The 27322-nt window shown below is 39.6% G+C and overlaps 1 protein-coding gene across 6 annotated transcripts in view; it reads left to right on the top strand.

Moving 5' to 3' along the window:
- The window catches only part of LRRC28 (leucine rich repeat containing 28), a 179139-nt gene that overhangs the window by 128893 nt on the left and 22924 nt on the right, over positions 1-27322 (top strand). For all 6 annotated transcript variants that reach the window (XM_049614028.1, XM_049614031.1, XM_049614032.1 and 3 more), the window contains 2 exons: positions 9090-9192; positions 27065-27240. In XM_049614028.1, coding sequence (XP_049469985.1) covers positions 9090-9192; positions 27065-27240 — 279 coding nt within the window. The remainder of the gene's footprint in view (positions 1-9089; positions 9193-27064; positions 27241-27322) is intronic.

Below are 27322 nucleotides of genomic sequence, written 5' to 3'. Positions count from 1 at the left end.
AGAATATAAACTGGTGCAGCCACTCTGGCTTCACCAGTATGGTGGTTCCTCAGAAAATGAAAAATAGAACTATTTTACACCCCAGCAGTTCCACTTCCAGGTATTTATCCAATGAAAACAAAACCAGTAATTCAAAAAGACACATGTACCTTTAAAAAGACATATACTCTTATGTTCACTGCAGCATATTTACTAGCTATTGTAAATAGCTATGATATGGGAGCCATCTAAATGTCCATTGATAGATGAATGGATAAGGAAGACGCAGTATGTAAAAACAATGGAACGTTAGTCATCAAAAAATGAAATCTTGCTACGTACGACAATGTGAAAGGACCCTGAAGGCGTTATGGGAAGTGAAATACTGAATGACTTCACTTACGTGTGGAATCTAAAACACAAAAATTAACCATCTAATGAATGTGTAAACTATGAGTTTTGTTCATAAATATGAGGAACATAGATAGCTAGAGAGAATAAAGAAACTAATGGATGCCAGAATGGAGAGGGTGGAAAGTTGGACATAACAGGTGAAGGGAATTAAGAGGTATGTGCAGTCTTCTAGTCCTAAAATAAATGTCACACAGCAATGTAATGTGCAGTATAGGGAATATAGTAAAAAAGATACTGGTGTGAAATTTTTTAGAAAAAGTAGTAGTAGGAAGACTAGATCTTTGAGCAGAATCTTTGCCAGCAAAGTTTTTGTGAATTTGGTTTTGGAACTTGGAGTTTTTAAAATGGTGACAAGAATGGGCATTACTAGGGAAATCTGGAAGATGTTGTCAGTGGACTGTAAAGCAAAAATCTGGAGCTTCTATCAGTCATAGTTTTCAATAAAGTTCTTCAACTTTGGGGGGCAGAAAAAAAACAGGTATAAGTCCAGCTGAGCAACAGCTCAGGAGGAGATAACAGAGTGAAGACACTGCTCTCCACGCTGGCTGCCATGGCGATGACTGTTGTAGGGCCCTTGTTGGGCTCAGTCGGTTGAGTGTCTGACTTCAGCTCAGCTCAAGGTCTCACAGTTTGTGAGTTTGAGCCCCACATGGGGCTTGCTCCTGCCAGCACAGAGCCTGCTTTGGATCCTCTGTCCACCCCTCTCCCCGCCCCTCTCCCGCTCATGCGTGCGCTCTCTCTCTCTCTCTCTCTCTCAAAAATAAACAAACATTAAAAATTAAAATAAAAAAACACGCTGTTGTAATTCCTGAGTCTGCTGGATAGTCAGCATGAAGTCTCCTTCTCCGGCATCTTCTCTGAGGGAATTCTTGGCATTTCTTGAAATTACTGCTGTAAATCTGTAAGTCAGAACTACCCTACCAGTTATCAGGTCTTTTAAAGGAAGCAAAGGGATATTTTGTTCATCGTGTGTCTGCCTGGCAGTGTCTTGACATCACACCTGGATGCCTGGGCACAGTGCCATCCTCCGGCACCCACAGCACCCAGGCGGCTTCCTAGGTAGTATCACCTCCTACGTTATGTGGGTGTTCCCTGCTTATATGGAAATAATGTGTTTAGGGAGGCTGTCTAACTAATACCATGGTGAACCAGGCCAGCACGCTTTTAAATTCCACCTCTGCCATGTAATTGCTGTGTGATCTTGGGCTTAGAAAGATTGTTTGATTTGTCTACCTCTCAGGAACAGGGTAAAATTAATACCAACTTCATGGGACTATTGTGGGTATTAAATAAGATCTATTTAAAACACCTCTGTCACTCGTAAATACACCATAAGCATGCAGTCAGTGTGAACTATTTTTATTGTTTCACTAGACTGTTCGAGAGGGTTGGAACTGTATGCATCTTCACTTTTGTACCCCAAGTATCTAGCACAATGTCTGGCTCATTGCTTGTAATAATTTCTTTGTCACCTGAACTGTGCAATACAAATAGCAATGCTGGGGGTGGGGTGGTGGAGAAGAGAAATAGAGATCCTGATGCCTGAATAATTAAGCCAACAGCAAAGGAAGCCTTCAGTCATTCAAATTCATTAAAATCTTTTTAATTTAACAGTTGTTGATAATCTATGTATAAAGCATCTTATTATAATTCACTGTGAAATCTTACTTTGTACAAGTTGAATAGATCACAAAGAATATGATTATGTAAAAGATTTAATGGATATGTGTGCCTATGTTTACAGAAACTAACACTGTCAACTATACTTTAATAAAAAAAAGAAACTAACACTTAAAAAAAAAGTCATTCTTCTGAAAAAGCAGTCAAAAAGTTCTCTTTATAAAAGGCATCATGTAGGTAAATTTTAAATTTGTTTTAAAGATGATTTTGGAGTGTGCTGTAAATTACTCTGAATTCCTTGTGAAGAAGCCCACGTTTTATAATTCCACTAAAGTGTAATTATGACTAATGATCTATCTGACTGGTGGAACTATGATGATTGGTGTGACATAGACTATTCCAAACAACCTATGTAGGTATGTTGCTTTGATGTTGTAGTTTCTGTTACCCCATCCTTTTGTGGAAGGGGATACATCATTCACCTTTTGATAAAATAAATGAGTTTCATACCGGTAAGTGTGCAGTAAACAGTTCCTATTCAGTTCTGGCCCATGCTGTCATCGCGTGCTTCCTTTTTACAGTAGAGTTAAAGGAGCAGCAACCGAGATACGCAGGTTTTTCTTCCATCTTCAGCCATGTGGACTGCATATGCCAGAGCCTTGAAGTTAAAAAAAAAAGAAAGAAAGAAAGAAAGAAAGAATTGGAGTTTGTGCAGGACTGCTAGCTTTTGCTAATTTCCAAGTAACAATACTTTGATCTGTGCATCTGGGAAAAAAGGGGAAACATTTTAGACAGTACTGCATTTTTAAAAGCCACATGAAAAAGTTCTTTGTTGCTTTAGCATATATGCATATGGACAACTTCCTTGCTTTATAAGGTTGATGTACTGGGAAGTTTTTGCACAGGAACTTTAAAAAAATATTATTACCTGGTGTATTTATTGCAAGGTATTGGTATATTAAAATTAATGGAAGGAAGAAAACAAACCAACTCATTAGCTAGTATGTGAATGGTCTCTTCCAAAGTTATTGAGTGAAGATTTTTCTCTTTAAAGAACAGAAGAACTGTTTCAAAGCTTTTTCAGCAGAAACCACTTACATTTCAGCCTCATTATGATTAAAAATGCCATTCCATTGTGCTTGGGGTTTCGCCAGCAGAAGGGTTTTTGGCCAAGAGCATACTCTCATGAGGCTGTCACAGCTCTGCCCGTACAGCCTGTGACCTTGCCAGACCAGGTGTCTAGGTGTCTCGGCCTCACCAGTAGGCTGTGCTGGGTCAGCTAAAGCAAGAGTTGCCCACTTCTCTTTATAATCTCGGACTCCGTTTTGTGATCTTTCCTTTATATTCAGAGGAGAGAAGTAGGAGACAAAGACGTGTCAAGAACCGGTTCTTACACAAGGGATCAAGCTTGGTGCTGTAGAAGCCTGTGAGATAGGATACATATCATTGTCTCCATTTTGCAGAGGGGGTAACACACAGGGAGTGTTCCATTTCCTAGTGCCCGGGAGCAGTTAGAAAGTGGAAAGCCAGGATTCAGACTCTATCCCAACCCCATGGCCCACGACATCCATAATTTCAGTGCTGCTCTCTCTTACTGTCTACAAGGTTGTGTTATATGCAGAGTTGAAGATTCTGTATCAAGTATTTCTGTCCGTGCGGTATTTTGCTTATCACTGTGGGATGGATTTGAACACCACTGATTCATATTTTCTTTGAGCTTCGGTGGAAATCAGTTCATTCCATTACGGGGCATATGTAAAAAAATTACATTCCCCAAAAGGGTCATGAGATACAAAAAGGTTTCTGGAATATTTAAAACCTAAGATGAGAGACCCAAAACGTGGGGCACTTGGGTAGCTCAGTCTAAGCATCCGACTTCAGCTCAGGTCATGATCTCACGGTTCATGAGTTCAAGCCCAGCATCCGGCTCTGTGCTGACAGCTCAGAGCCTGGAGCCTACTTTGGATTGTGTCTCCTCCTCTCTCTGTCCCACCCCCACTCTCACTCTGTCTCTCTCCCTCAATAAAATCAATAATAAACATTACCAAAAAAAAAAATCTGAACCAAATAGCATTTTTAAATCATTCACTCTTCATATTTTCCCCTATAAAACTAGGATAGGAAAGAAGAGGAAAGCATGTAAGAAGCAGCAAGTATCAGCTTTTATTTAAGTGTGTGTTATGATCTTTGCATGGAGCTCACTTAATTTTTGCACAAGCTCTTTTGGGTGTATTAGAGGGGAGAGGTGCTTCCTCTGTCATGTCCCATTTTGTGTCCTTGACTCAGAATGAATCACTGTCTCTAGAGGCTGTTGCCTCCAACTCTTTTCTGTACAATTAAACTATAGAAAAGTGTTAGTACCTTTTGCTGCATGCCAAGGAGAATTCTCTCTTAATTGGCCTTCTGCTGTAGGGCCACACTTCCAAATATGTCACCTACTAATAATTAGAATAATAATAACTGCCATATATTGGAGGTGTATGACAAGGGTTCTGCTTGAAAATTTAGAAACTTCATTAGTAATTCTCAGTGAACTTAAGAGCCAGCCTGATTGTCTCCTTTATATGGTTAGGGAAAACTGAGGACACTCACTTAGTAAATAGAACGGTATTCTGACCCAGATTGTCGGACTCCAAGACTGTGTTCTCACTCCATGAATTAGTATATTCTACTCTTTCCTGCTGCATAAGCTCAAGTAAACCATCTTTCTTTGAGTCCCACGGGGGCTCTGAAACTTGGGCTTTTTGCACTTTATCAATGTAGTTTCACTTTTTAAAAAAAATTCCAGAGTTTTCTATATGCCTTTAAAGTCTACAGATGTCTATTTGTGATGACGGGAGATTTGTAGGCACGTCAGAGAAGTAGTAAAGGAATCTAGAATAGGAAGTTTTTGGATAATGCTGAGGCCTTTTTCATTGCAAGTGGATTCTGGTATTTCTCTCTCTATTTTTCCCATGTGTGTTCTTTAAATGTATAGCCTTTAATACCAGTATATATGTGTATACACATTTACTAAAGTAGCAGGACACATTGTTTTGGCAAGTGTATGTTCTTAGGCTTAAAAGAAATATTGTGTAGTGATTTAAATTTCACAGGTTACTTCTACTTTAATTTGTCATAACAACCTGGTAAGGTTGAGGGACTGGGCACTATTATGCCATTGAACATCTTGCTTGGCTAATAACTGAAAGAACAGACAGGTAAAATATGAGCAGACAATTCACACACACACACACACACACAAAAGTAAAAAATGGCCCTCAGACATATTTGAAAACATCTTCAAATATGTTCACAATCATAATTAAAGAAATGCAAATTAAAACAATGCCGAGATATTTCTCACCTATCAGAACGACACAAATTTGTAAAGAGGATAACATGTTTTAAAAGTTGGCAAGACTGTGAGAAAGGCAATGCCTTCGTGTGTTGCTGGAGGGAATGCAAATTGGTAGAACCCTCTGGAGGGAAATACCAAGAATCTACCCATCTTTTGACACAGGTGGAGATGTATACACGGATTCACGTATATCCATGTGTTTTATAGCTCTGTCCACTGAGAGATCCTAGAAGCAGTGGCACCCCCCCACAGGACCGAGCATGCGTGGCTCAGATCTTGGTTTATAAACACTGTACCCCAATAAAAGGAGTGGAGGCTCCTTGGAGAAGTAGTTGATTCCTGGGCTAGAGGAAGGAAAATACAAGCTGAGCTTAGAACATCTTGTGCCAGAAAGTAAGGAAGTGCTCAAAAAAGGATGAAAACCTGGGGGCCTGGGTGGCTCAGTTGGTTAAACGTCCAACTTCGGCTCAGGTCATGATCTCAGGGTTTGTGGGTTTGAGCCCCACGTCAGCCCCACTGCTGACAGCTCAGAGCCTGGAGCCTGCTTCGGATTCTCTCTCTCTCTCTCTCTCTCTCTCTCTCTCTCTCTCTCTCTGTGCCTCTGCCCTGCTCACTCTGTCTCTCAAAAAAATGAGTAAACATTAAAAAAATTTTTTTAAAAAGGATGAAAACTTGTTAGAAGAGCCTATGAGCCAACTTTAAGCTGCTCCTAATTGCCAAAGCTGGAACATTTTGACCAATACAAAATCATAATAGTATTGGGATTTTAATCCTTATGATAAAATAAATATCCATGAATCCATACTGATATCAAAATCAGTCAGATAGGGGCAACTGAGTGGCTCAGTCTGGCTAAGCATCTGACTCTTGGTTTCAGCTCAGGTCATGATCTCACAGCTTCTTGGGTTCAAGCCCCATATTGGGCTCTGTGCTGGTCGTGCGGAGCCTGCTTGGTATTTTCTCTCTCTCTCTCTCTCTCTCTCTCTCTCTCTGCCTCTCCCCCTCTCCCTCTCTCTCTGCCCCTCCTCCACTTGTGCTATTTCTGTCTCCCTCTAAATAAATAAATAAACTTAAAAAAATCAGTCAAATACATAAATGGGAAGGAAGGGAAGGCTCTTCCTTATCAAATTGCACTTAATAAATGTAGACAGAAAGATGGTATAGCATTAGATAAATACCGTGCAGTAATTATTGCAAACCAAGATCCATTGTTGGATGCTGAAATTAATATCCAAGATTTGAGGAGGAACAGGACATTTCCATAGCCTTGGGGTTGCAGTAATGTGAAGACTTGACCTGTGACTTGGAGGGGCTACTTCCAAGATGGCTCACTCGCATGGCTGCTGGCCATGGGCTCAATTCTTCTCCAGAAATCTGCTGGAAGTCTCTTCTGACCAGGAAGTTGTCTTCCTCCAGAATGAGTGATCCAAGGCAGAAAGCAAAGAGGAAGCCACAATGCCTTCTGTGGCTTACTGTCTGCAGTCACATACCATTTCTGCCTCTTCTTTTTGTTAGATATCGTTAAGCCACCACACTGGGGAAGGGCATCTCTAGCCAGCAGCCCGGAAGTTATTTTTTCTCCCTGAGAGTTGCCACTTCCTCTTTTGTTGACTCCCAGCACTGCCATCTTTGCTTCCTCTTTTTGTGTCTTTCTCTAGTGCTAGTCCCGGACAGGATTATCGGGATTATGATAGGACTAGCAGTGGGAAGGAGGAGGCAATATGGACTCTTCCCCACCCGATGCCACAAGGAGCCCTTCTTACCTCAGTCTTCTATCACCCCTCCCGCCTTCTGTAACAGAGTGTCCAGAACCCAGCTGTGAATCCATAAAGCTTCTATAAGCCACTTTCTAGGGCAGTGATTGTACTGACAGTTCTCTTTTTTCCTGTCCGTCTTCATCTGTATTACTACATACTCTCATCTCTATCCCCAAGGCCTACCACAGTGCCTGCAAGGTCCTTCATGGGTAAGTGGGTTTTCTCTTGAGATGTAAATATACTTAAGAACACCCTAATTTAGCTCTATGGGTCCCCCCAGTCTTTCCCAAACTGCAGAACTGCAGGGAAGAGATATACTTCAGAAGCCTGTTGCCTGTTTGCACAAACAGAACTCCAGAAAATTTTTCAAAAATGATGCTCTTGCTTCAGGGAGTAGAGGGTTAGCAAGGCTGCTGAGGACTCTTTCTGTGGCAGTGAAGACAAAGAGCCCCACCCAGTGAGTGCTAGGAGTGGAAAGGAAGGTGGTTGAATATTCTTGGGCACATGGTAGGCAGGAAGGGATGTCCTTAGCACTTGGAAGTGTCTCTACTGCCTTCGTTAACTCTGTGCCTCATCTCTTCACCGAGTCCCCCCTCCGGTCTTGGCTCCCCCATTGCCCAGCTGCTTCTGGAAAACATCTGGATTCTGTCTCTTTCGGCACACCCGTTCCTGTTGCAGACCCCTCTTTTTGGGCCCCCCATTCCCGGTACATACTATTAAATAACAAAAATTCAACTGAGTCAGTTTGAAGATCTAATTGGCTTAAGTGATAACGGGGCAGTATTCCATCTAGCAAGTAGAAAGGAGTTCTGTCAGGCTGTAGAAAAGAAAAAATCTTTAAAGGCAGAGAGGGAGCAGTAAAAAGGAAATTATTAGGAAAGAATGCATTGTTTCAGGCAAGATTGCCCCGCTAAGGGGAACGGATGGGGTCTATCAGTAAATTTCCTGGTGCTGACCAGGAAATTCCATGTTGACTGGTTAAAGGGTACATTCCGGGGTGGGGGTGGGGGGATTGAAACTGCAGTTAGGTTAGGTATCAAGCCCCTGTTTGGTGACGTGGCCGAGCATAAGTGACTCCATTCTGGGCCTGTGGTTTTCTTTTTAACAAGGCCCATTCCCGTCCTTACTGGCCTTGTCCACCATGCTTTCATACCTCACTAGGGGACTGAGATTTAGAGTTCCCTTTTCTTCTTCCTCCCCCTGCAGCATTGGACACTTGTTCCTTTCCTACATCAGCCTAGCTCCAGAGACTTCAGCCCAGCCAGGGCCTGATCCCTCGCCCTGCCCCACTTGTGCTGTTCCCATCTCTCTGCCCGGGGCAGGTGAGACACTGGTTAATACAGGGGTAGAACTAAGCTGGTCTAGGCTGATCTGCCAACTTTCCATTGGAGGAAGATGAAACTGAATGAAGACCTACAACAAACATTATTCTTCAATTAAAATTGTTTATAAAAAGTCATAGAAGTTCTGTGTGGGAAGGAAATTTAATAATATTCAATTCCCATTTATCTCATCTTACAGTTCAAGAAATCAAGGTCCAGGTGGGTTAGGTAATTTTTCTACAGTCACGTTTTCTTCTTTTTTTTTTTTTTTAATGTTTATTTATTTTTGATAAAGAGAGAGCATGAGCAGGGGAGAGGCAGAGAGAGAGGGAGACAGGATCTGAAGCAGGCTCTGTTCTGACAGCAGCAAGCCCAAATATGGGGGCTTGAACTCATGAACCGTGAGATCATGACTGGAGCCAAATTCAGACACTCAACCAACTGAGCCACCCAGGTGCCCCATACAGTCACTTTTTCTGATGCACAATAATCTACTATGTGAGCTTGGTTTCATATGCAGAGTTCAATGAAATCTATAACAGTTTGTCTTCCAGAATAGAAACTTTGAATTATTCTGATATTATGGATTACATTTTACATTTCACATTGTGCTAGTATATAGTTATGGGAATTACAGTTCTTCTCTTTCTAATCCAGATTTAGGTCGATCTCGAGAACTACAATACGTGTACGTGGATAACAACATTCACCTGAAAGGCTTGCCATCCTATCTGTACAATAAAGTCGTCGGGTGCAGTGGGTAAGGCTGATTTCATATTTTATACTATAGCTAAACTCTTTTCCACGCTCATTTCTATTTCATTTTTTGGTCCTGATGTAACTTAGAAATAGGTGAACTTTGGATAATCATGTTTGATTTTGTCTTTGGCCTTAATATGCTAAACCAAACACCTTTTGAAACTAAGAATATCGGGCAATTTGCAGTATTATACTTGAAGTTCAGTTAGTAAGCAAGTTGTTTATTATTTTCCAGTCAAAAACGAATCCATGTATACTATTAAAAACTCAGTAGTATCAGTCACTGAAACTGGAGGAATCAGCATGAACTTAAAAGCTTCTGCACTCCACCGCAGTGACAGTTTTACTCCAGGAATAGCCCTAGTATCTAGAACTTGACCATTTCGAAATATTTAGAATGCAACATTTGAAATAGTCCCTTAATACGAATCATGATTCTGGCAACCAAAACAGATGTTTCAGTTCAAGGAAAGTGATAGGCTTTTATTTTCAGAGCAGCAATAATCTTTCCTTCTCAGTCAGGCTTTTAGAAAAGCAGTTTCAGCTTTTTATTTTCCTTTATTTTGTTTTACTTATTTTTGAGAGAGAGAGAAAGAGAGAGAGACAGAGCGTGAGTGAGGGAGGGTCAGAGAGAGAGAGAGAGAGGGAAACACAGAATCTGAAGCAGCTCCAAGCTCTGAGCTGTTGGGGCTCTGAGCCCCAACGTGGGACTTGAACTCATGAGCCGTGAGATCATGACCTGAGCCAAAGTTGGATGCTTAACCAACTGAGCCACCCAGGCGCCCTTCAACTTCTTCTTCTATAAGAGTGAGACAGAACCACCTTAAGATGTTTCCTAGAGTGGTATGGGATTAATATAGGACAACTTGGCTACCAGAACCTGCTTTTAACTGGCCTAACTTTCCTCACATAAACAGCCAAAGAATATTTGGGAGATCTTTGAGGCTACTTAGCCCATATATTTCACTCTGTCCTTGTAATCCTGACACCCTGCGTAACCTGGTTCATACTATATGTAGTTCTGGCAAGAACGATGACAATAAGCTTGTACACAGAGAACAGCCACTCCCCTGTTGGCCTGGCTCCAGAGGATGGGCTCTGAGCAGTGATGGCCCCAGAGAGGGCATTCCTAGGAATAACAGCCTTCCCTTAGGAAAAATTATACACTTGTTATCTTGGAAGAGCCTTTGATGATGCTTCGAAGTGCGCACGTAGGCTGATGAAATACAAGCCCAGAGATGTAGTTCAGAACCTTCTGTGAAGCAGAGATAATAGAATGTGTGGTGGAGTTTTTAGCTCGGTGATTTTTCGACAGCTGATTATGTGACAGCTGTGATACTACTCAGTCATTAATCCTAATGAGTTCTTAAATGATCTGTAATACAGCCTAATTCTTCCAAGTGGTAAGTAAAATGCCCTCCCTTACCAAGATACACAGAATGATGCAAGCAGGCTCCAAGGCTGAAGGCAGTTTTCCCCCCACCTAAGCCTTCAGAGACTGCACAGAAGTCTCTACCACAATTAAGGAACAGCTTTTACTTAAGATAAAGAGCCTTCTACTTTGGTGTATAGATATGGATGTTATTGACTGTGCTGAATACGGAGACACTTTTTCATGTTTACCTTGGTATCTGGTAGCAGAAGTAGTGAATTTTATAAGAGCTCCAAATCTTTGAGAATATAAATAATAGGGCAAAATATGCAAATTATTAGCCAGTAGTCTACCTTTATTATTACTATTAACACCTTCCTGTGGAAGTAGTGGTAAGAAAAATATTCAGAGGACAGTATCAGACAATCGGTTTTGTAATCTTAGTAGTTTTTGGCGTATAGGTAGTCCCACTTACAGATGAACTGTGATCCAAAAGGCATATTTAGTCTGTGGTTTTACTCAGAATGCATTTCTCACTACGATCAATTCAGGTGGTTATATTCCTAGCCAACTTATTAAAAAGTCATTTAACCCCATTTTGCACCCCCCCAAAATTCCATATTTTATGGCAAAATGTACTCAGAATTCTTTTTTTTTTTTTAATGTTTATTTTTGAGAGAGAGTGTGTAAGGGGAAATGCAGAGAGAGAGGGGGACAGCGGATCTGAAGCAGGCTCCACGCTGACAGCAGAGAGCTCCATGTGGGGCTCAGACTCACGAATCATGAGATCATGACGTGAGCTGAATGAAGTCAGATACTCGGTCACCTGAACCACCCAGGCAACCCTGTACTCAGAATTCTAATAGATGGTGGTTACTGAAGGTTTGGCAACAGAATTAAGGGACCCCCTTCACTTTCTCTGTCTTGTTGAATATATGCAAAGGGACTCCCCTATTCCAAGTCAAAGTGGCGGGGGGTGGCGCTGGGAGAAGGAAGGGCAAAGAGTAGAACAAGGATCTGAGGTGAACCTAATATAAAGAGCAAAAGGGTTTTTGAGGCCTAGAAAGTGTGCTTCTTGATTCTGAACAAGGATCTTGGTTCACTTAGTTCATTCAGTGAATATTTATTGAGCAACTGCTGTGGTCATATGTCAGACAATGGCCATACAGTGATGAGTAAAACCATATAATCTAACCAGGGATCCAAATAAACAATAAATAATTGATCAGACTTGGTGCTAATTCTCTTTAAGGAGATGATAGTCAAGCAGAGAACCTAAGGTTCAACATGCTTGGTTCTCCACTGCTCTCACATGTTGCTTCTTAGATACAGGCCTGGAATAGAAGGGCACAGTGGCTTCTGCTGTACCGCACCATCTCTGAAACAATTACATTCCCTCTTCCGACGGAGAGAGAGTCTGAGAGAATTAGAGCAACAGAGCAGAATGAACACAGCTTTGGGGACTTGTGGCACAATATAAAAAAAATCTATGTGTAAAATTCATATCGCAGAAGGAAAATACAGAATCAGATATAAAATTATAAACAGATATAAATACAGCAAATAACAAATGTCATACAGTTTCAAGAAACCTCAGAAGTCTCACACAGTTATCTTTGGTGGAAATAAAGTTAGCACCTCCTTATAAGATGTTCATTTATTTGTCATATAATTATTCATCAGTAACTAGCAAGTCAGCCCTGTGCTAAGAATTGTGGAAAAAACAAAGATAACTTGGATGTTAATCCTAATACATAAAACGACTGTAATACAAAAAATAAATACCTTAAGAGAGGTAGAGTGATAGATAGTGTAGAGCACGGGAATATCTTGTGACCTAGCCTTGAAGTTACACACGGTCATTTCTGTTTTATCCTATTGATTACACAGGTAACTCCTACTCACTGGGGGAGGAGACTTCTTAAGGGAGCAGATACTAGGAGGGGAGGTCGTGGGCGCCATCTTGGAGACTGGCCATCACAGCTTCCTTGCATCCACTGCTCTTTGCTAGTTTCATGGAAAAGTATGGTTTTTATTTTGTCTGGGTCTTTCTGATTGTTACTATAGGAGTAAATGTCTTCAGTTCTTCTGTATTTTACCTACAAAGAGAAGTCCCTCCCATTAGAATTTTAGAGAATGGTAATTGGCACATTTGCCTATTTGAGAGAACTTAATGGTAAAAGTTATCCTATACCAGTTATTTTTTTCAGTTGTCTGATCATATGTGGAAAAGAAAACTGAGCCACTGCTTTGCTTTTCCTTTTGTAAAAACAGCTGGATTGGGGTGCAGGTTGGTTAAATGACTTGATTAATAGAACCACTTAAGGTAACAGAATTGTTTATATGAGAAATGCATTCTGAGTTCCGAGTTAACCCAGCAGTCTAGAAAAATAGCCTTTATATTACAGTCTATTTTTATGTAGTGGCTGCTCCCCATCTAATAACAAGCAATATTAGATACCTGAACCACACTTTGGGGCAAGCACAAAACAGTGTAGCTACAGATAAAAATACCAAAGAGAGACTTTTCAGTTTGGTTCCAACAAAGTAATTAATTGTTTATGAAAACAAAAACGTTAACACTCCTTTCTAGTTTTAGAGGAATATAACAGAATCCAGCATCTTCACAGTATAACTTTCACAGTGTCCAGGACACAACCCAAAATTACATTTGAATAATTAAGGAAAAATGTGACCTATTCTCAAGGGAAAAGACAATCAGCAGAGACCAACCTGCTTGAGAGAACCCAAAATGTTGGCCGATGAGGATTTTAAAAGAACTATTCTCAATGAAGTAAAGAAAAATAAGTTTGCAGTGAATAAAAGACCAGGGGAAAAAAGAAACTATACAAAAGAAACAAATGGAAATTCTAGAGTTGAAATACAATATCTGAAATAAAAACTTGATGGGCTTAAGAGTAGAATGGGTGTAACAGGAAGAGGCAGTGAGCTGGGAGGTAGAACAATAGAAATCATTCAGTGTGAGGAACAGAGAAGAAGGATTGAAAACAAAAATGAACACACAGCATCAGGGATCTGCCAGACAATGTAGAAAAGCCTGATAGAGGTATAATTGGTGTCCCAGAAGGCACAATTTTTTCCTCATTTTTCTCTTAACTAAGAGAAATGCCTCAAAAATGTTTGAAGAAATCACATCTGAAAATTTCCTAAATATGATGCAAGACCTAAGTTCACATTTTCAATGGGCTCAGCGAACCCTAAGCAGTATAAATTATGAAGAAAACAATGCCTAGGCAAAGCTACTGCAAACCAAAGATACAATGAGGTAACACCTCACACCTGTCAGAATGGCTAAAATTAACAACACAAGAAACAACAGGTGTTGTTGGCAAGGATGTGGAGAAGGGGGAGCTCTCTTCTACTGTCAGTAGGAATGTAAACTGGTGCAGCCGCTCTGGAGAACAGTGTGGAGGTCGCCGAGAAACTAAAAACAAGGGGTGTCTGGGTGGCTCAATCAGTGGGGCATCCGACTTAGGCTCAAGTCATGATCTCACAGTTTGTGGGTTTTAGCCCTGTGTAGGGCTCTGTGCTGACAGCTCGGAGCCTGGAGCCTGCTTCAAATTCTGTGTCTCCCTTTCTCTCTGACCCTCCCCTGCTCACATTGTCTCTCTCTCTCTTTCTCTCTCTCTCAAAAATAAATGAACATTAAAAAAAAAAAAAAGAAACTAAAAATAGAACTATCCTATAATCCAGCAATTGCACTGTTAGGTATTTACCCAAAGGACACAGATTCCAAGGGGTTCATGTACCTCATTGTTCAAAGCAGCATTATCAACAATAGCCAAACTATGGAGAGAGCCCAAATATCCATCTACTGATGAATGTATAAAGAAGAAGTGGTATGTATATACAAAGGAATATTACTCAGCCATCGAAAAGAATTAAATCTTGCCGTTTGCAATGAGGTGTATTGAGCTAGAATGTATTATGCTAAGTGAAGTAAGTCAGAGAAAGACAAATAGCATATGATTTCACTCACATGTGGAATTTAAGAAATGAAACAAATGAACACATGGAAAGGGATGGGAAGAGAAGAGAGAGGGAAACAAACCACAAGAGACTCTTAATGGTAAGGAACAAACTGCAGGTTGTTAGAGGAAGGTAAGTGGGAGATGGGCTAGATGGCTGATGGATCCTAAGGAAGGCACTTGTTATTATGAGCACTGGGTGTTGTATATAAGTGATGAATCACTGAATTCTCCTCCTGAAACCAATATTTGACTGTATGTTAACTAACTAAAATTTAAATTAAAAAAAAATCAAAGATAAAAAGATCTTGAAAGCAACCAGAGAAAAATGACAAATTACGTACAAAGGAATCATTCAGAAGAATGTTACCTTCTCATCAGAAACCGCGAAGGCCAGGAAACAGGAGAACAACATTTTAAAAGTGCTAAACGACAACAGCAAAAAAACAGTCAGCCTAGCAGCCAGCACAAAAATACTTCTCAAGAATAAAAGCATAATAAATGCATTCTCAGACCGAACGAAGCTAAGCCTTAAATGAGGCCCTGCCAAAATGGCAGACTGTATTCAGACCAAGGCCCATTTTCTCTGGGTGGCAGTGTGTGTCCTTCTCCTTCCACTTCTCCTTTCCTTTCCCTGTAATTTAAGCTGGGAAAAAAAACTTTTTTGCTAAAGGGAGGGTAAATCTAGTAGCTGTTCCCACAATAATGAACATGCAAATGACATCATGTACTATCTAAGGAATTCCAAGATCATCATTTAGGTGCTTTTGGTAAGAGAATTTTATTATTTTAACATGTTAGGTGAAATAAGTGTGACAATGCACACAAGTTAATGTGCTAAATGACATACATGTTCTGGAACATAATCTTAGTGGCACAAAGATGTCACCATTCACATAGCTTATTTAGGGTTAAATGTTGAACGGCAGCTCCAAAAACATTGAGTTGAAAGAAAATTGTGTGATAATTGCTGTAAACTATCTGTATAATTAAGCCAAAAGTACTAACATTTGTGACAGATTTTAACTCATTTTTATAACTCACTTAAGGATTCAGATACATAATTTTTTTTTTTTTTTTGGTAACCACCTTGGTATTTCATCTAAAGTGATAAAAACTACTGAGTTGGAAATCAAAGATGCCAAGGCTTCATAATTGCCAGCTAATAATTATTTCATTGTAAACTGAGACATATATGGGGCTCCCGTCCCTCCTTACTGGCAATTCATTTCATAATCACCTCCTTTTTTTTTTTAAGTTTATTTATTTGTTTTGTGAGAGAGAAAGCAGAGAAGGGGCAGAGAGAGTGGATGAGAAAGAATCCCAAGCAGGCTCCGCGCTGTCAGCGCAGAACCCACCATGGAGCTCAGTCCCATGAATCGTGAGATCGTCATCTGAACCCAAACCAAGAATTGGACACTCAGCTGACTGAGCCACCCAGGTGCCTCCGTAACCACTTCTTATTGAGATGTGCAACACTAGCTTTCTAGCCTGCTCTCCCACTTGCCATTCTCTTCCATGGGCCAGACATTCTGGCCGGAGGGAACTGTGTGTTTAACCCTGTGCGCCCTGCACATTCACAGAGCTGAATCCCTGTTCCCTTTCCCTGGAATATCATGGTGCTAATATTAATTTGGAACAATAGATTCCTTCACGGCAACATCTAGACTGACGTTTTGATTCAGAAATTCTACCATCGCACTGTGTATTGTGGTATGCTACCAAAAGAATCACTTATTGTAAGAATAGGAAACAAGAACAGCTATAAACATTGCTTTACCTGTTTTGTGTGCCAAGGAAGTGTGCTCGCTGATTTTATCTGCGTCTTGCACATCATCTTCCCAGCATCCCTTGCGATGTTTGCCCCATTTTAGAAATGAAGAAACTGGAGCTCAGAGAGATTAAGTAAACTGCCCCAGGTCACAAAGCCAGGTGGTATAGAGTTATCATCTGCTTCATTGTCCATACGCGTAACCTCTGCACTGTGCACACTGCCTCCAACTTTGGTCTAGAGTCACCTCTGTATGTTTAAGCCCCTCTGCTAGCTCCTTGAGAGCAGAGACGGAAAATACCTTTCTTGTTCCTGCATCATTTCATGTAATAGGGGTGTAGGCTATTTCATATCTGATGAGATCAAGGGAGGTTGGCCATCCCCAGCAGAAAGGTCCCCTAACTCATGTAATCTCATCCCTTATAGCTTGCATTGTTTTTTTTTAATGTTTTATGTTTATTTATTTTCTTAGAGTGCATGTGTGCACGAGTGAGGTAGAGGTAGAGAGAGGGGGAGGCAGAGAATTCCCAAGCAGTTTTTGTGCTGTCAGCACAGAGCATGACGCGGGGTTCAAACTCATGAACCCGTGACATCATGACCTGAGCCAAAATCAAGAGTGTGATGCTTAACCAACTGAGCCACCCAGGCACCCCTGCCTGCATTCTTCATAGCGGCAGCTTGTCTCCAGCATGAAGCAGAGAAGGCATTTAATAGACGTGTCATAAAATGAATTTAATTAGCTTTTTATATCCAGTGGTGAAGAGTAGGAACTTCTGCTAAAAGAATTGTCCAAGGGAAATTAGATTCCATATAAAATGAGGATCCACTTACTTGTTAATGTGAGCCTTTTCAGCAGTTTCATTCAGATACTTGTCTTTTTAATTATGGGAGATGAGGAAAGCATTAGGAAAAATCTGGCTTTCAGTTTTCTACACCTTTATTTGTTACTCTGTATCGTTAAATTCTTTGGGCAGTGTCCATGTATAGCTCATGAACAATTGTATTAAGAAGCAGCAGCTGTTAAGGCAATAAGAGCGTGAAGTAAATAATTCACAAATGACTTGCTTGTTTTTTACTCTGCATTTGCATTGTTTTATGGTTCTGCCCAGGGTTCTCATACTACAGTGTAGCTGTAAAGTTTGGAAGCAAATCATATTATTTTACCTTGTGTATTAGCCAGGGTTCTCCACAGCAACAGAACCAATAGGAAGTGTGTGGGGGTGAAGGGGAGAGGGAGATTGATTTGTTTTGAGGAATTGGCTCATATGATTGTGGGGGCTGGCAAGTCAGAAAGCTCCAGGGCTGGCTGGACACCCAAGGAGGAGTTGATGTGACAGCTTGAGTCTGACGGCAGTCTGGAAGGGGACCTCAGTCTTTCTCTCCTAAGGCCTGCAGCTGATTAGATGAGGCCCACCCACATCACGGAGAGTGATCAGCTTTATTCCAAGTCTACCGATTTAAATGTTCATCTCATCCAAAAAATACCTTCACAGAAACATCTGGTCTAGTGTTGGAGCAAATATCTGGCTACCATGGCCTAGCCAACTTAATACAAAAAATTTAATCATCACGCTACATGTAGTATATCATCAAAAGAATCATTTATTGTGGGTTTGCCTGTGCTTCCAGACTTAGTGGCCATACTGCATAATAGCATTTTGGATATGGTCTTCTCATGTTAATTTTGTCTGTATTAGGAAAGAAGCAATGATTATAAAATAAACTTTAGATTCATGTCCTCAACTTCACAGAATGCTTCATCAGGGTAATATCTTTCTAACCCGCGAAATTCTCCTACCAACCCACAGGTGTTGCTACAGACTCTGGTGCTTATGTGATCACATGGGGTGAACAGAGGTTTTTGAAAGCCAGAGGGATAAAGGCAAAGTAAATAGCAAAGGCAGATCTTGCGAAAACTTTCATATAAACTCTGACACTATTTGACAGGCGAGTGTATAGCTGGTTTGCATGAGTGCACCCATACCAGCTGTGAAATTATTGACGGTATTGCAGTATTTCTACCCAAGTTGGTGAAGAGCTATTGGGTGAAGTTCCCTGAGTTCCCCAGCTGCCAGGTCTGCTTCTCCCCTGAGATCTCATAATCCACAACAAAAGGCTAATGACTAACAGAGCACAGGGCTCCAGGACCATGCTTCACCAGCATAAGACCGTTTGGGTTTTGTTTGTTTTAATAAGGTATAATTTGCATACAGTAACAGTCACCTTTTAGTGTACATTCCTGTGAATTTTAACAAATACATGCAGTCATAAAGCCACAACTATAATCAGGATACAGAATAGTTCATTCACCTCAAAAATGTCTTCCCGTGTCCCTTGGAAATGAACCTCTGCCTGCCCACTCCAGCCCCTGGAAACCATGGTCTGTTTTGCGTCCCTATACTTTACCCTTTCCAGAATGTCATGCAAATGGAATAATATAAGCTTTTATAAACATTCATATATAGGGTTTTGTGTGAACGTAAATTTTCATTTCACTTGGGTAGGATACCTGAGAATGCATTTGCTGGGTCATATGGTTAAGTGTATGTTTAACTTTATAAAAAACTGAACTGTTTTCCAAAATGGCTGTGCCATTTTGTACTTCCGTGAGCAACTTATAAGAGTTCTTGTCGGTTTGTTTTTCCCCTTTCAGACATGCTAATAAGTAATGATACCTCATTTTAATTTGTATTTCCCTAGTGACTACTGAGGTTGAACATCTTTTCATATGCTTATTTCTGTCCATATATCTTCTTTGGTAAAGCATGTTCCAATCTTTCAGTCATTTTTAAAAAATTGGATTGTTTTAAATTATTGACTTTCTTGAGAGTTCTTTATATATTCTGAATACATGTCTTTCATCAAATATGTGATTTGCACATATTTCCCACCAGTCTGTGGCTTGTCGGTTGTTTTAACAGAATTAACTGGTATATGTTGTAGCACCTCATAGTACCCACCCCTGCCCCCAACACACACGACTCAAGATACATTTAATTTAATCCATAAATAAGACCTTTTCCAAAATCCCGTTTGACAGATTACTGTCATTTTCCTGTATATTCATTTCCCTAAATGTGGCCATCCTGCTGGGTAACCAAATACAGATATTTCTAATGCTTATTAGGTTGCTAGCACATCTCCTGACCCTGAGACTTGTGATGGACCCCGGTGAGCACCCCCAAGTTATTTTTCTCGCACCATATGGATGACTCAGTGTTCTTTTTCCCATTTCCTTTTTATCTTTTCTCTTTCAGACTTCTTTATCTATGTGTGATGACTCAAAACAACGGATCTGTATTTGGAACTGCTTAGCTATCAGTATGGAAACTGCTAGATAGAAGAGAAACCTTGAACACGAATGAACAGCAGCAGAACACCTATAATACAGTTAGAAAATGTGTAATAGAAACTTCAACATTGTGGTAGATCATTGGCAAGAGAGGATATCAGAGAAGAGTTTATAAAGGAATTGGATTTGGGATGATGAGTAAGATTTGTATTTGGAGTGACAGGATGTGGAAATTTTCAGGCCCGGTGTGGCCTGTAGGCAGGAGTGGCCGTGGTGCATTTTTAGTAAAGACTAAAATGTATTCCCCTGTTCACTATATACTGAGATCAGGACTCAAAATCTCCTCCATCTGTACCTATTCTCTAGGTCAGTGATTCTCAATCAGGAACAGTAATGCTCCACTCCAGGGTGTTTGGAAATGTGTGTAAGTTGGGGAGGGAGTCGGCTTTAAGCCTGGGGTCCCTACTGACATGTGTTAGGATGCTAAATGTCTTGCAATGCACACGAAAGTTCTAAACAGTTAAGAACTTGTGCCCCCACTAAGTGCTAAAAGCACTCCCAATAAGAAGCATTGCCAGTTATTTCATGCCATCACAATTATGCTTTAAATATTATTCATGCATGATTCCCAAATAAAGAAAGCTTCATTCAGCCTGGACCACTTGCCTGACTCTTATATCCAACAGCATCCAGTTGGCATTTCCGTGTAGATGTGTACAATTAAATGTTAACGTATCTATAATCAAACTCCTAATTCCCTTATCTCTCAACTCAGTCTTCCACAGTCTGCTACATCTCAGTCGATAGAAACTTCATTCCTCCAGTTACTCTGCCCAAAAGCTTTGGGGTCTTTGATTTCGCTTTCTCTCACATCCCACAACCAACTCATCACATAGCCTGTTGGTTGTACGTTCAAAAGTATATTCAGGCTCTTGTCACTTCTTACTACTTCTTTCTGTCACTTTGACCTAAATTACCATCATCTCCCACCTGGATTATAACAGTAGCCTTCCTACTTCTGTCTCAGCCTCCATTAGTCTATTCTCTACATAGTGTCTGGTGATCCTAGCCAAGTCAAAACACAGATCCCGTTTTGCCTGTACTCAGTCATCACTCTTGGCATTCCTTATACTTAGCATAAAAGCCAGAGCCTTGGAAGTGACCTGTGAACATGTACATGACTTGTCTTCTAGGTTACACCTGTGAATTCCTCTCCTATCACTCTCTCCCTTCTAACGTCCACTTAGCCATTTTTGCTCCTCCCTTTCTCTTGAGCACACCAGACTCCTGCCTCTTTGCACCTGTTTTTCCTCTATCTGGAATACTGTTCTCTCAGATTTCTTTTTTTTTTTTCATGTTTATTTATTTATTTTGAGAGAGAGATTTTTTTTCATGTTTATTTATTTTATGAGAGAGAGAGAAAGGATGCAAGCGGAGGAGGAGCAGAGAGAGAGAGAGAGAGGGAGAATCCCAAGTAGGCTCCATGCTGTCGGCACAGAACTCCACACGGGACTCGATCTCACAAACTGTGAGATCATGACCTGAGCCAAAATCAAGAGTTGGACACTCAACCAATGTAGCCATCCAGGTGCCCCAGATTTCTTCATAGTCTAACACCACATGTGTTATAGCTCCCATTGAAATTCTCAATCTTAGGGCGCTCCTTAGACATATTAAGAATATGGTTACTGTAAAGTTTGTATGTGATAATTCCATAACCTTACATCTTTTTTAAAATTCTTTTTTTAAATGTTTCTCTTGATTTTATTTTAGACAGTTTTATCTATATTGTACCTAGTTAGTTTTGAGTGCCTGCCAGATGCAGTATATAAGGAACTGTGACATTATGCTAGGCCTCAAATTGCATTATCTCCCTGTGGAGAGGACTCAAGTACGTGTGCCTTTTATCAGTTTATTGCTTCTCAGTTCCAGATCTACCCTTTTCCTTGGGACTGACCCTTGTAGAATTTTTTCCTTTGTCGTTGGTTTATATGAGGCTTTCTCAATAGAGGGCCCTAGAGAGATAGTGCAAGGTCAGAACAGGGGTTTCCTTCCCGCTTCCAGGGTGCTGTTTTCTGTGCAGCAACCAGCAAAAGGATGCCCAGTAACACCTCAGCAGCCTTCACTGTCCAGCTGAAACCCACACTCGCCAGCAAATTTCTCTGCTGTCTTTTTCCTTTGATCAATACATGCCAGGTACATTTTTTATTTGAAAGAACCAGGTTTTGTTTTTATTTATACTTTCTATGTTTTGTTTCCTTTTGATCAATTTCAGTTCTTATGTTTTTCAGTATCCTATCCATACTTTGTATTTATTTTGCTTTGCTTCTCCTAGTCTGTATATCTCACACACACACACACACACACACACACACACACACATCTCCTGAAACCATCTGTACAATTAAGATCATAAACATATCCATCCCTAAGTTTTCTCATGCCCCTTGATAGTCATTCCTTCCTGCCCTCATCCTGTCTCCAGACAACCACTGATCTGTGTTCTGTTATTATACACTAATTTGTATTTTCTAGAGTTTTATATGAATGAGTTAAATAGTGTACACTCTGTTTTGGTCTGGCTCCTTTCACTCAGCATAAGGATTTGGAGATTTATTCATGATGTAGTGTGTATCAGTAGTTCATTCTGTTTTATTGTTGTATAGAATTCCATTCTATGGATATACCACAGATTGTTTCTGTTTACTTGTTAATGCGCATATGTGTTGGTTCTAGTGTTTGACTTTTTTACAAATAAAGCTGCTATGGACATATGTTAACTGCCTTTTAATGGTCCTAGACTTAAATTTACTTGGATAAATATCTAGGAGAGGAGAGCCTGGACCATATATATCCTTAATTTTTTAGGGAACTGACAAACTTTCAAAAAATAACTGCACCATTTTACATTCCCACCTGCAATATAAGAGATTTTCAGTTCTTCCCTATTTTTGCCACTTTGGGAATAGTCAGCCTTTTAAATTTATCCACCCTAATTGTTCTGCAGTGATATTTCATTATATTTTTAAATTGCATTTTTCCAGTAAGAGTGTACATCTTTGCTTGTGTTATTTGCCATTCTTATATCTGCTTTGACATAGTGTCTATGTACATCTTTTCCCCATTGTTTTTTTGGATATTTGTGTTTTCATTGAGTTTTGAAAGTTCTTTATAGATTCTGGATACAAATCTTTTATCTTCTGTATACTTTGCAAATATTTTCTCCCAGTCCATGGCTTGTCTCTTCATTGTCTTAACGAGGCCTTTTAAAGAGCAGACATTTTTTATTTTGATGTAGTCCATTGTATCAATGTGTCCCTTTGTGGATCTTGCTTTTGGTGTAACCCAGATCACAACGGTTTTCTCCTCGATTGTCTCCTGGAATTTTTAAGGTTTATGTTTACATTTTGGTCTGTGATTCATTTTGAATTAATTTTTGTATATGGTACAAGTATGGCTAAAGTTCCTCTTTTTTTTTTTTTTTGCATGTGGATATACAGTTATTCCCACACCATCTGTTAAAAGTACTTTCCTTTCTCCACTGTACCTTTGTTGAAAATTAGTTGTCCTTATATGTATGGGTCTATTTTTAGAAACTCTCCTTGCTCCATTGATCTATTAGTCTGTTTGACAACAACACCATATTGTCTTGATTACCATAATTTTACTGTAAGTCTTAAAATTAGGTAGTGTTAGTCCTCCAAATTTATCTTCCAAATTGTTAGATTATTCTAATTGTTCAGCATTTCTACATAAATTTTAGAACCAGAATTTCAACATATATTTAAAAAGAAAACCTGCTGTGATTTTGATTGTATTAAATTATAGATCAATTTGAGGAGAATTAATATCTTAGCAGTTTTGAGCCTTTAAAACTATGATCACAATAAATATCTTCATTTCTCAGCAGTATTTTGTACTTTTCAGTGTACAGGTCATGGATATCTTTTGTCAAATTTATCCCTAAATATTTCATATTTTTCATTCTATCATGTATGATATTTAAATCTTTTTCAATTTCCAGTGATTATTGCTACCATATAGAGTACAAATAATTTTGTATATTGATCTTGTATCCTCCAAACTTGCTAAGCTCACTTCATAGTTCCAGTAGTTTTGTTGTTATTGTTGTTGTTTTGTTTTTTGGTGGTTTTTTTTGGTTTTTGTTGTTGTTGTTGTTTTGGTGTGTGTAGGTTCTTTTGGACTTTCTACATACACAGTAATGTCTTTGGGGAGGAAAGGCAGTTTTACTTCTTCCTTAAAAAGAATCTAGTTGCCCTTTATTTCTTTTTCTTGCTTTATTACACTGGCTGTAAGCGCTGTACAATGTTAAATAGAAGTAGAGAACAAATATGTTTGTCTTGCTGAACTTATTGGGAAAACAGTCTTTCACCAAGTATAATATTAATTGTTGTTTTGTCATAGATAGCTTTTATCAGATGAATAAACTCCCTTCTATTCCTAATTTGCTAAGAGGGTTTTTTTTTTTCTTTTCTCCCTGGAATGGGTGTTGGATTTTGTTAGACAATTTTTCTGTATCTATTGAAATGACTTTATGGTTATTTTTCTTTTAAGTTTTAGTATAGTGATTTACATTGATTTTCTCATATTAGTGCAATCTTAATTAGTAAGATAAACCTCATTTGGTCATAGTAGCTTGATACATTGTTGAATTCACTTTGCTAAAATCTTGTCTAGACTTTTTCCAACTATGTTCAAGAGTGATGCTGGGTTTTGTTTTGTTTGGTTTTGTTTTGTTTTTTTCTCTTGAAGTGTGTTTGTCTGGTTTTTGTATCAGGATAATGCTGGCTTCATAGAATGAGTTGAGAAGTATTCCAACCTTTTAACTAAAATTCAACTTCTTTAAATATAGGGCTGTTCAACTTACCTATTTCTTGAGTGAGCTTTCTAATTTTTATCCTTCAAGGACTTTGTATTAGCATAAAGTTGCTTATTGCCTTTTTATTATCTGTAGAAGTTGGGCAATGTCTCCTTTCTCATTCCTGATATTGGTAATTTGTGTCTTCTCTCTGGTTAGTCTAGTTAGAAATTTTTCAATTTTATTAATCTTTTCGAAGTTCTAGCCTTTAATTGATTTTTCTTTATTATCATCCCATTCTCTATGTCATTGATTTTCTTGATGCTCTTTATTATTTCTTTTTTCTGTTAAGGTTTCATTTGCTCTTTTATTTCCAGTTTCTTGGGTGAGAGCTCTGTGTGTAACATGTTATTCCAGGCAGTAATTATAATTGTTATTATAATAACCTTTGCTGCCAATTCTAACATCTGTCAGTTCTTGGTTGATTTCACTTACATGATTTTTCTCATTATAGGTCATGTTTTCTCACTTACTGGAAAGCCTGGTAATATTTTACTGGATGCTGGACAGTGTGAATTTTACCACATTGAGTGCTGGGTATTTTTGTATTCATACAACTATTCTTGGTATATGACACAACTAAGTTAATTGGAAACAGTTTTATCTTTTCAGATATGGCTTTTAGGATTTGTTAGATGGGAATGGAATAATGTTCCGTCTAGTGTTAGTTATTCTGCACTACTGAGATAAGACCCTTACATGCACTCTACCTAATGCATCATGAATTATGAGGTTCAAGTCTGATAAGAACAAACACTGTTTTCAACCCTGTATGAGCGGTGGGCACTGTTACCTTTAATATCTTCAGCTGGTTCTTTCTCCAGCGTCGGATAGTTTCCTCACATGCCTGGGCTGATCATTACTCATCTGAATACTTATGGGGGCCTTCTGCAGATCTCCAGAACTCCCTCTTTGTGCATCTCTCTCCTCTGAGGTTCTCTGTCCTGCAAACTCTAGCTGCTTTGGACTCCCTGAACTCTTAGTTCCTTGTCCTCAATTTAAGGTGCCTGCCATCCTGTGACTGATTTCCTCTTCCCTGATTAAACTGTTCTCTTCAGTCAGGTCTGTGCTCAAGTGTCACCTCCTCAGAAAGACTTATTTTGATTAATACAGCTCTCAATCCCCTCTCGCTCTGTTTTATTATAGATTTACCTTCTCACTGTCTGTCTCTGCTCACGATAGTAAGGCCCACTTCTGATCTTACATGTGTACCTAACTGGATTTCATGCTCATATGTATCAAATATCCACAAAAATGTTCATAATAGCCCATCATTGGAAACAGTCCAAATGTTTATCATTACTACACAGCAGTGAAAATGAATAAACTATAGTTCATGCGACAACATGGATGAATCCCAGAAATAGAATGTTGACAAATGGAGCCAGACACAGAAGGTGTCTGTTCAAATAGGCAAAACCAAACAATAATGTTCGAATTTGAAATACCGGTTCCATTTAGGATATGGGTTTTTCCCAGTCAGGGGTTCCCAAAGTGGCCTTCTGAGGTTCTTTCCTTGAGCCAGGTGGAGAAATTGGTTGAGTGAAATCAGTTGAGTCCGATATTGTCTCCTCTGTAAAATCTTCCCTAATTCCCTGAACAGGTGGTCATTCTGTCTTCTCTGAACAAACATTAGAACAATTATACTGTAATTATATTACATTTTCCAAGGGAAGGAGTCATCTTGGTTTGGTTTGGTTGGTTTGGTTTTTGTTGTTTTGAGTATCTTTGGTGTAGAACTGATGCTCTGGAGACGTTTTCTGGTGGGAGGAATGAGCAAGTGCAGGAACTTCAAACATATGAGCCACGGGCTTCTGCAGCCCATGCCTGTGCCTTCCCATTGCCTGTTTCTAGTTGAGGACAGAGATACTATCTCCTGTTGTATCTGGAGAGCCAAGATTTGTTGGTACCTGTTTGTCATTAGTCTTGACAATGAAAAGTCTTGAGACTTAGGTAACCTGGAGGTCAGATAAGGTCAGACTCCTTAGATTTGGCAACCTGGCAACCACAGGAACAAAGCCACCTCTGCCTTCTGGTGGCTACAGGGGATAAGGCATAACTTCGTGTATTCACGAGGCTTTGCTGTGAATATTTTCCCCCACAAGTTTATGGAAGGATCCATCAGAAATCAATCTGCTTTGTAGGGTTTCTTCTCCCACACAAAAATGCTGTGAAACCAAAATACGATAACTCAACAGAGTACTCTTTTTTCCTTTTAATTTTGAAAATTTCAATGAACATGCACTTGGAAAGGGTAATCAAATGAGGATAAATGGAGCTTCCAGAGAAAATTGTGGCGGTCTTGGGAAGGGAAGTTCCTTCAAAGTTTGTCCTTGCTGGAAGTAACTGGCCCTCAGCAGTGCTATAGCTGAGTTCCAACTGATGAGTTTACATTTCTGTGCCAGGCTTTATTAAGGAACCCAGGATAGCATCTGTTCACTTTGAAAAGAATTCTGGCAATTCAGCAGCGTCTTAAGATTTTAAATGTATATTTTGATTAACACATTTTTATTGGCATATATATTCTTTTCCTTTTTTGCTAATACTACTGTGAATGTGTCTTTCTGCAGCTGTGGTGCTCCTATTCAAGTTTCTGAGGTGAAGCTGCTTTCCTTTTCATCGGGGCAACTAACCGTCTTCCTCCCTGCTGAGGTGAAGGCCATAGGGACAGAGAATGATCGCGTCCTGCCTCTGCAAGAGCTGGCCATGAGGAGTCTACATCACACATACCATACTTTCCTTAAAGGTACACGGGGCTTTTCTCTTTTTCTGCCTCTTACTCAGTGAACTTGGAAATTATGTTTTATGCTGCCTACTTTGGTGTCCAT

The sequence above is a fragment of the Panthera uncia genome (assembly GCF_023721935.1).
Source record: "Panthera uncia isolate 11264 chromosome B3 unlocalized genomic scaffold, Puncia_PCG_1.0 HiC_scaffold_1, whole genome shotgun sequence".
Taxonomy (NCBI): Eukaryota; Metazoa; Chordata; class Mammalia; order Carnivora; family Felidae; genus Panthera; species Panthera uncia.
This window is presented reverse-complemented; position numbering and strand designations above follow the sequence as displayed.